This window comes from Lipotes vexillifer, unplaced genomic scaffold (genome assembly GCF_000442215.2).
Source record: "Lipotes vexillifer unplaced genomic scaffold, Lipotes_vexillifer_v1.1 scaffold4, whole genome shotgun sequence".
Taxonomy (NCBI): Eukaryota; Metazoa; Chordata; class Mammalia; order Artiodactyla; family Lipotidae; genus Lipotes; species Lipotes vexillifer.
The window spans coordinates 4,639,787-4,650,051 of NW_006785876.1; the positions used below are offsets into that span (position 1 = coordinate 4,639,787).

Consider the following 10,265-nt stretch of genomic DNA (forward strand, 5'->3'; position numbering starts at 1 on the left):
GAAGAGCGGGGGTCTGGGGAAAACTGACGCTTAAGCAGAGGACAGGAGTCTGAAGAGGAAGTGGTGGGCTGAAGTTCTGAATCAAGACCAGGGCCCTGGTTCTGACTGATTCCTTTTTCCTCTGCCAGGCAGCTGACTCTTCTGGTGGCCAGCGAGGACTCAAGTTACATGCCGGCCAGGGTGGTGGTGTTTGGGGGTGACAGTGTCAGCTGCATCAGCACGGAGCTCAACACGGTGGGGACCCTGTGCCCCGCTTCCCCTTACTCTCCATCCGTCTGTTGGTCCCGGGGCCTTATCAGAAGGACCCAGTCCGTGGGGAGCTCCCACATCCCTTCCTCCCAGGCAGGCAACTGCCTCGTAAGCAGCGAGAATAGAATTAGGACTGTGGAGGCGTGCAGATCCACGGGCGCAGGGCGGGAGAGGTGAAGGGCACACACTGTCACAGACTTGGTTGCTGTCAACAGTCCTTCCCGTTCCACTTCTGCAGGTGACAGCTCTCTGTCTACCTCTTCTCCCCTGCCCCACCAGGTGAACGTGATGCCCTCTGCCAGCCGGGTGGTCCTCCTGGAGAACCTGAACCGTTTCTGGCCTGTCATCCAGATCCGCATAAAGCGCTGCCAGCAGGTGGGGTGAGGGCAAAGGCTGGGGGCTGGGGACCAGGAGGAAGCACAGGGTCTCCGCAGTGCCTGGATTCTCCAGCATTCAGGCCAGGCTCAGGCCAAGGGTCCTCCTCGGTCTGCTCCTGGATGGCCCAGGAACCTGTTGAGTTCCAGAGATGCGGGAATGTCTCCAGGGAGCCGAGGGTGTGAGACCTGTGCACATTGCAGGGCGGCATCGACACCCGGGTTCGGGGCGTGGAGGTCCTGGGCCCCAAGCCCACTTTCTGGCCACTATTCCGAGAGCAGCTGTGTCGCCGTACATGTCTCTTCTACACAATTCGGGCGCAAGCCTGGAGCCGGGACATTGCAGAGGACCGCAAGCGCCTCCTCCAGCTCTGCCCCAGGTGAGTGGGCGGGAGGCAGGCAGGGAGGAGAGGGGATGGTTAAGGGAGCAGGAAATGTGCTTCAGGGGAGCCTGAAGGGTAAAGCAGCAGCTGGGATCGGGGACAGAGCAGAGATGAGAAGTGTGTGCTGAGGCGGGGAGCAGGGTAAGGGACTGGCTCAGCTCGGGGTGACTGGGAGTTGAGCGTGCTTGAGTGGAGGCCTCAGGGAAGTCTTTAATCCTTGACCAGACACTCTTTGTTCCCAGACTGAACAGGGTTTTGCGTCACGAGCAGAATTTTGCCGATCGATTCCTCCCTGACGACGAGGCCGCCCAAGCACTGGGCAAGACCTGCTGGGAGGCCCTGGTCAGCCCCCTGGTGCAGAACATCACCTCCCCGGGTAACCGTCCCCACCCCTGGCCCAACTAACCCGCTCCTCATAATTATTCCCAGGGCTGACCTGAGTTAATGCTCTTGGTTCTTTTGGTTCCTGTCTTTATCCCTGAAGGCTTGTCACCTCAGTGTTCCTCTCCTTCCTGCCCCAGGGACTGCTCCCTGAAACTCTGGTATTTGAATTCTCACCCCCACCGCCACCCCCACCCTGTTCCCATGTCCCCAGACTCCAGCTGAAGCAAACCTTGGTGAGGGGAGGACGAAGGCCCTGCTGCCCCCAAACCCTTTTTGTACAGTCACTCCTTCTCTGCCCTTCTCCTGGGCCCTCCCTCCCCCATCACCCATGGAGACCTGTTCCTGACCCATGTTCTTTTAGATGTGGAAGGTGTGAGCTCCCTGGGGTGGCTGCTGGATCAGTACTTAGAGCAAAGAGAGAGCTCTCGGAATCCCCTAAGTCGAGCAGCAGCCTTTGCCTCTCGAGTCCGTCGCCTTTGCCACTTGCTGGTGCACGTGGAGCCTCCTCCTGGGCCTTCTCCTGAGCCGTCCACTCGGCCCTGTGAGTCCCAGTCTGGCCAGTTGAACTAAGAATCTGGGCAGCGGTGATATCTGACTCCTCTCTCTCCTGGGTTTTACTCATCCTTTCTGCTTTGCCATGGGCCTTCCGAGGGGTCAGTTCCCAGGATGCTGGGACTCGCCCAGGGACTGAGATGAACCCCGTCCTTTGACCTCTGTGTCCACAGTCAGCAAGAACAGTAAGGGTCAGGACCGGAGCCCTGGGCCTTCACCAGTTCTTCCAAGCAGCAGCCTGAGGAACATAACCCAGTGCTGGCTGAGTGTGGTGCAGGAGCAGGTGGGCAGAGGGAGCTGAGGTCTGGGCGGGACCGAGGCTGCTGGGCTGCCCCTTGGATGCATTTTCCCCTTTCTCCTCAGGTCAGCAGGTTCCTGGCTGCGGCCTGGAGGGCGCCAGACTTCGTGCCCCGCTACTGTAAACTCTACGGGCGCTTGCAGAGAGCAGGCTTGGAGCTCTTTGGGCCCCGAGCAGCCTTCATGCTGGCCCTGCGCAGCGGCTTCTCGGGTGCCTTGCTACAGCAATCCTTCCTCACCGCTGCCCACGTGAGTGCTGGGGACCGCCGCTTCCCAGTCCATTTCTGCTCTGCCTTTTCACCTCCTTCCACCCGCCACCCTTCTACTCCACTCCCTCTTCATGGTTTGTTGCTGCCCTTCGTATTGCCCCCAGATGAGTGAGCAGTTCGCCAGGCACATCGACCAGCAGATCCAGGGTGGCCTGATGGGTGGAACTCCTGGAGTGGAAATGCTGGGGCGGCTCCAGTGGCACCTGGAGCCCATCATGGTCCTCTCTGGCCTGGAGCTGGCCACGACTTTTGAGCACTTCTACCAGTGAGTGCAGGGCTGGAGAAGTAGGGCATGGGAGGCATAGAGTCTAGGGAAGGTGAGGGAGGAGCAGTAGGGAGGAGAGATTAAGATGCAGAGGTGGCCGTGGCACTGGTGGGAAGGACAAGGTGAGGGATGGCCTGTGACCCAGGCAGGCTACAACAGAGGTGGTACCTACGTTCGGAGTCGGGGGGGGCCATGCCGAGCCCCCACGCTGAGGCTCGGCCTGGGCTGTGCGTGCTGCAGGCACTACATGGCGGACCGTCTCCTGAGCGTGGGCTCGAGCTGGCTGGAGGGGGCCGTGCTGGAGCAGATCGGCCCCTGCTTCCCCAACCGCCTCCCCCAGCAGATGTTGCGGAGCCTGAGCACCTCGGAGGAGCTGCAGCGCCAGTTCCACGTGTACCAGCTCCAGCGACTTGATCAGGAACTCCTGAAGCTGGAGGACACAGAGAAGAAAATACAGGTGCATGCTGGGGAAGGGAATTAGCAAGTGGGAGGGTGGGAGGCACAGAGAGAGGCACAGGGCAGACCAGGTCTCTCAGGAGGAAGAGGAGGAAGAGGAGGCTGAGAAAGAACTATTTATCGAAGATCCAAGTCCAACAGTTTCTGTACTGGTCCTGTCACCACGCTGCTGGCCGGTCTCTCCACTCTGCTACCTGTACCATCCCAGAAAGTGCCTTCCCACAGAATTCTGTGATGCCCTTGACCGCTTCTCCAATTTCTACAACCAGAGTGAGGAGATGGGGGCAGGCATTTGGAGATTGGGGTGAGATTTGGGGTGGCATCTCAGAGAGGAAGAGGAGAGGATCTTTGGACAGGAATGTGTAGATATGAAGAAAAATAGCCTCTAGAGAGAACCATCTCCTAAGGAAGGGTGGAAAAGTGTGGATTAGATCTTCATTAATTTCTCTTATTTTCTTTACTTTTATATGAATTTGTTCTATTTTCCTTTTTTTAACTTCAAGTTGCATGCTTACTTAATTTTTAGTCCTTTCAGACTTCTGATTTTCAAATGAAACTATTTAAGGCTATTCATTTCCCTCTCAACATTACTTTAGCTGCATTCAGTAAGTTTTTTGGTTTTATTTTTTTTTAGAGTTTTTTTTTGACATATAGTTAGTATTCAGTGACGTGCACAAATCTTAATTATAGCTTAATGAATTTAATGTCCATATGCCCTCCCATAACCACTCCCCAGATCAAGATACAGAACATTTCCAGCACCCCAAAAGGCTTCCTCCTTCATGTCCCCTTTCTAGTCAGCATCTTCTTCCAAGAGAAATTATTCTTTTTCCCTTTATCATCATAGATTTTTGCCTTTAAGCATCAGGTAAGTGGAATCATAGAGTATGTATCCTGCTGTGTCTGATATCTTTCACTCAACAGAACGTCTGTGGGAGTTATTCAGGTTGTCAGTTATGTCGTTACGTTGTTCTTTTGCATTGCTTAGTCATATTTCACTGCATGAATGATGGACATTTGGGATGTTGCATAAGTTTTTATCATGTAGTACTTGATTATTGTTTAGTTCTAAGAATTTTCTAATTTCCATTTTTTTTCTTTGATTTATTAGTTTCTTTGAACTATATTTTAAAATATTTATTTATTTGGCTGTGTTGGGTCTTAGTTGCGGCATGCAGGATCTTTCCTTGAGGCACGTGGGCTTTAGTTGTGGCGCACGGGCTCAGTAGTTGCAGCGTGTGGCATCTCTCGTTGTGGCACGCAGGCTCCAGAGTGTGTGGACTCTGTAGTTGCGGCATGTGGGCTCTTTAGTTGTGGTGCATGGGCCTAGTTGCCCCGTGGCATGTGGGATTTTAGCTCCCCGACCAGGGATCGAACCTGCGTCCCCTGCATTGGAAGGTGGATTCTCAACCACTGGACCACCAGGGAAGTCCTGGAAGTATATTTTTAAGTTTCCAAACTTTTATTTTGCTTAGTTATATTTCTGGTTTAGATGTTTTGTTTTGTTTTGTTTTTTGTTTTTTGCGGTACGTGGGCCTCTCACTGTTGTGGCCTCTCCCGTTGTGGAGCACAGGCTCCGGTTGCGCAGGCTCAGCGGCCATGGCTCATGGGCCCAGCCGCTCTGCGGCATGTGGGATCTTCCCGGACCGGGGCACGAACCCGCGTCCCCTGCATCAGCAGGCGGACTCTCAACCACTGCGCCACCAGGGAAGCCCTCTGGTTTAGATTTTAACCTTCATTCCCTTGTGGCCAAAGAACATGATTTCTATGATTCTGAATCTTTGTAATTTATTGAGACTTCCTTTACGGCCTAGTAGATGGTCAGATTTTATAAGTGTTCTATGTGTGATTAAGAAGAATGTGTATTCTTCAACTGTTGGATATAGATTTCTGTATATTCCACTAAATTGACCTTGTGTTGTTCAAATCTGTAACCTTACTCATTTTTGTCTGTTTGCTCTATTACTTAGAGAAGTATGCCAAAATTTACCATTACAATAGTGTATTTTTAAGCTTCTAATCATGTCAGTTTTGCTTTATATATTTTTTGACTGTATTATCAGATACAAGCTTAAAATCATTTAACAGTGCTGTCCAATAGAGCTTTCTGCAATGATGGAAAAGTTCTTTTCTGTGCTGTTCAGTATGACAGTCATTTGTGTCTGTTGAGCACTTGAGATGGGACTAGTGTGACTGAGGAGCTTGATATTTAATTTTATGTACTTTAACCAGTTTAAAGTTAAAGAGCCACATATGGCTAGTGGCTACCGTAATGAACTATGCAGGTTTAGAATCTTCATGGTCAGTTAAGCCTCATTATTGTGAAATGACCATCTTTCTTTCTAGTAAAGTTTTTTCTCTTAAGATCTATTTTTATCTGGTATTAATAGTATACCAGCTTTCTTTTTCTTTTTAATTTTTTTGGGCACGCTGCACGGCATGCAGGATCTTAGTTTGCTGACCAGGGATGGAACCCGTGCCCCCTGCAGTGGAAACGCAGAGTCTTAACCCCTGGACCACCAGGGAAGTCCCTATACCAGCTTTCTTTGATTAGTATCTTTCCTAGTATATCTTCTTCTATCCTTTTACTTTTTTTTTTTGAATTCATCATTCTTTTAGGTCTCTTTTATTGTGGTAAAATATGAATAGCAAAGTTTGCCATTTTAACCATTTTAAGTATAAAATTCAGTTGTTCCTTTACTTGAAAATTTTTTTATTTGGAAATTCAAATTTACAGAAAAACTGTAAGAATAATACAAAGAGCACTCATATATTCTTTATCCAAGTTTACTTTTTGTTAACTTTTCACTCATTTGCTTTTATCATTTGCTCTTTGTGTACATATACATATCTATAAATGTGTATATGTGGTATGTGTGTGTGTATACTTTTTTCTCATGAACTGCTGCATATATGCTGGCTCTTTGCCCCTAAATAATACACATTTCCTCAGAATAAAATATTCTCTTATAAAACCGCAGTACATTTATTACTTCCAAATATTTAACATTCATATAATACTTTTAATCTACTTTCCATATTCCAATTTTGTCAGTTACTCCAAAATTTTTTTTTTTTTTTTTTCCAGTCCAGGAGAGGAGCCAGTCTAAGATCACCCGTTATGTTTAGTTGTCATGTCTCTAGTCTCCTTTAGTCTGGAACAATTCCTTGGCCATTCTTTGTCTTTTGTGATGTTGACATTTTGGGAGATTATAGTCCTTTAAAATTTTCTAAGTAGTTCCTGTCTTAAGTTGGTATATTTCCTCATGATTAGATTCAAGTTATGTATTCCTGGCCATAGTACTAACTGATATTATATACTTCTCAGGGTATTACATCTGGAAGCACAGGATTACCATCTGCCCCTTGTTTGTGATGTTAATTTTGACAACCTGGTCAAGAGGTTGTTTGATTTCTCCACTGTATAGTTAATATTTTTTCCCTTGCTACTATTAATGAGCAATCTGAAGGTCCTGCTGTATAGCACAGGGAACTCAATGTTATGTGGCAGCCTGGATGGGAGAGGAGTTTGGCGGAGAATGGATACATGTGTATGTATGGCTGAATCCCTTTGCTGTGCACCTGAAACTATTCACAACATTGTTAATCGGCTCTACTCCAATATAAAATAAAAAGGTAAAAAAAAATAAGCAATCTGTTGGCAGTATACTTTAAAACATGCCAGTATTCTACTCTCATCAGAATTTCCCCCAGTAGCATTTTACTTTTTTTTTTTTTTTTTGGCTGCCTCTGTGGCTTTTAGATCTTAGTTCCCCAACCAGGGATTGAGCCCAGACCCCTGCACTGAGAGCATGGAGTCCTAACTGGACCGCCAGGGAATTCCCTCATTTAACTTTTAACTTTACCATACTCTTATATTTTAGGAATGTGCCTTATAAATACCTAGAATTTGTTTTTTTAATCAACCTAATAATCTCTTTTTGAATTGTCAATTTTTGTCTATTTATAATTATTATGAGTAATGACGTATTTGGCTTTTATTTTTAACCTCTTAGTTCACCCTTCTTATTAATTTTAAATTTTAGTTATTTCATATACACAAAAGAGTATGTAAAATGTACAGGTAAAGCAAAAAAAAAAAAAAAAAGGAACACCTTTATTGATGTGATTCTGCCCTGAGGTTTTATGCATTTTATTATTTTGGATTTTAAAAATTCCTTTTTTGTCTCTATCAGTTTTGGAAGTTATGCATTCTATTTCTATAGTTGCTTGCCCTTATATTTTTAATGTAAACTTAACTTGTTACTATCACTTTGCATCTTCCTGAACAATAAAAGGACCATAGAAAATCTTAATTCCAGCTCTAACTCCCATCTTGTATCTTTTTTTACCTTCCAGCTAGTCATCATTATTATTGTCTTATTCAGTTTGGATTTGCCATCATACCAATTGCTTTAGTCACCATTCCTCTTGGATTTTTGAAAAATATTTATTTATTTTTTTGGCTACGTCAGGTCTTAGTTGCGGCATGCAGGATTTTTTTGTTGTGGCATGCAGGCTTTTCGTTGCAGTGCACGGGCTTTTCTGTAGTTGCAGCGTGAGGACTCCGTAGTTGTGGCACATGGGCCCTGTAGTTGTGGTGCGTGGGCTCCAGAGCACGTGGGCTCTGTAGTTTGCGGCACGTGGACTTTCTCATTGAGGCGTGCGAGCTCAGTAGTTGTGGCGCACTGGCTTAGTTGCCCTGCGGCGTGTGGGCTCTTAGTTCCCCAACCAGGAATTGAACCCATGTCCCCTGTGTTGGAAAGCAGGTTCTTTACCACTGGACCACCAGGGAAGTCCCTCCTTTTGCATCTTGATCCTTCTTTCTGACTTCAATTTTCTTCCTAAAGTACATCCTTTAGAAGTTGTTTTTTTGTTTGTTTTTTTGCAGTACGCGGGCCTCTCACTGCCGCCGCCCCTCCCTTTGCGGAGCACAGGCTCCAGATGCGCAGGCCCAGCGGCCATGGCCCACGGGCCCAGCCGCTCTGTGGCATGTGGGATCTTCCCGGACCGGGGCACGAACCCGCGTCCCTTGCATTGGCAGGCGGACCCTCAACCACTGCGCCACCAGGGAAGCCCGGCAGGTGGATTCTTAACCACTGCACCACCAGGGAAGCTCTATGAGAAACTTTAGACATACACAAAAGTAGACAGAATAGATAAACTTCAGTATACCAACATATATCAATTCATGGCTGATTTTGCTTCATTTGTACCCCACCCGCTTTCCCTAGCCCTCAAATTTAAGGTAAGGACTCTCTTTTTAAAAGCAAGGACACTACAATTATCAGACTTACAGAAATTAGTAACAGTTCCTAATATTATCAGATATACAGTCAATATTCATATTTCCCAAATTATCTTGAGCTTTTAAAATTAGGGTTTTTTTTTTTTTTTGCCTGTTGAGGATCCAAACAAAGCCCACACATTACATTTGATGAGTTATATCTCCTGTCTCCCTTACTGTATAGGTTCATGCCTCTGTTTTCTTCCCCCTTGCAGTTGTTTGTAGAATAAACTGGGTAGTTGTCCAAATAGAGTTGTCCACTGGCTGAATTTTGCTGATTGTGTCTACACGGTGTCCTCTAGGACCGTACTCTGTCTGCTTTCCTGAAGACCGATATTTAGATGTAGGAGCTTATTCAGATTCAGAGTTGATTTCTCGGGCAAGGGCACTTCATAGGTAGTATCGTGGAGGCTGTCTCTCTCTGTGATGTTAAAGTGGATCAGTGGATTTCACTGTTGTCTGTCCAGTTTATACCTTATATATAATTTCCCATTAGCTCTTTGCTAGACGCTCATTCATTCTCATTGCCATTAGGGTTAGGAACTAGTGACATTCTGCTTTTGTCATTCCCTCTCCATGTGTTAGCCAGAATGCTTCCTCTATAAAGAGAAACTTCCTCTCATCAGCTTTTTGGTTACCCTGAAGTACCATTTATACAGGAAAGGCTTGATTCTCTTCTCTTCCCGCTTATTTTTAACCAGTTTTCAAAATAATGTGTTGGTTCTCTAGCTTCCTCCAAAGATGACTGGTGAGGTCTTTTAAAAAAATATTTTGAACTCATGGCTTTTAAAACATTTCATGTGTTTCAGTTCATCGCAGGTGTTTTTTTTTTTTTGATCTTCACATTGTCCCATCTTTGGTCAGCGAGCACCTCTCAGGCTGGCTCCTTTTGATACCCTCTCCCTTTGACAGCATCCTTGTTTTCTAGTCTGAGCAAACAGCCCAGGCTCACAGGAGAAGGAAGAGACCCAGCCCAGCGGGTCTTTAAAACTGTCAGCTCCCTGGGAGCAAAACCCAGCTCTCCTCTCTGGTGTTTCTGCCATGGAGCTCCCCTGGCGCAGGGTGGGCTCCCAGGTCCCTGTGGCAGACACAGAGGAACCTGAGCCCTGGATGCTGGACGAGGCACCTCTGTGTCTGTGAATGCTGAGCCCTGCTCCCCACAGAGACTAGCAAAGTTTGGCAAATGGTGCACCCTCACCGTGACGCTGACCCCTTGTTTCCCCTACTGTGTCTCCACATTTTCCCTCTACACTTTCCCAGGTCAGAACCATCCAGTCCTGGACATGGGACCACATCGGCGACTGCAGTGGACATGGCTGGGCCGGGCTGAGCTGCAGTTTGGGGACCAGACCCTCCATGTGTCCACCGTGCAGATGTGGCTGCTGTTGAATTTCAATCAGACGGAGGTGCCTCAGCTCCTTGGCCTCTCGCTATCTTCTTCTCTGCTTTGTCTGTCACTGTTCTTCTCAAGTCTCTCCCTCCTTCCTTCTGTCCTCCCTCTTATTTTCCTTTCCCTTGACTGTCTTCTCCTGACTAGCCCTGTTTCTCCTGACCAGGAGGTGTCAGTAGAGGCTTTGCTGAAGAATTCTGACCTCAGCCCCAAGCTGCTGCTCCAGGCACTCCTGCCCCTCACTGCTGACAGCGGCCCTTTGACCCTGCAGGAGGGTCAGGACTTCCCATGTGGGGGTAGGTCTGAGGGGGGCTGGGCTGAGCCTCTGCTCCGAGGGGGCGGGGCTCTCTGGGTGGGGG

At 47.6% G+C, this 10,265-nt stretch overlaps 1 protein-coding gene across 1 annotated transcript in view; it reads left to right on the forward strand.

Moving 5' to 3' along the window:
* The window catches only part of CUL9 (cullin 9), a 38,448-nt gene that overhangs the window by 17,569 nt on the left and 10,614 nt on the right, over positions 1–10,265 (forward strand). The window contains exons 17-28 of the mRNA XM_007458255.1: positions 129–234; positions 529–624; positions 828–1,003; positions 1,249–1,382; positions 1,752–1,931; positions 2,116–2,225; positions 2,306–2,488; positions 2,613–2,773; positions 3,014–3,230; positions 3,301–3,499; positions 9,777–9,922; positions 10,073–10,202. Coding sequence (XP_007458317.1) covers positions 129–234; positions 529–624; positions 828–1,003; positions 1,249–1,382; positions 1,752–1,931; positions 2,116–2,225; positions 2,306–2,488; positions 2,613–2,773; positions 3,014–3,230; positions 3,301–3,499; positions 9,777–9,922; positions 10,073–10,202 — 1,838 coding nt within the window. The remainder of the gene's footprint in view (positions 1–128; positions 235–528; positions 625–827; positions 1,004–1,248; positions 1,383–1,751; positions 1,932–2,115; positions 2,226–2,305; positions 2,489–2,612; positions 2,774–3,013; positions 3,231–3,300; positions 3,500–9,776; positions 9,923–10,072; positions 10,203–10,265) is intronic.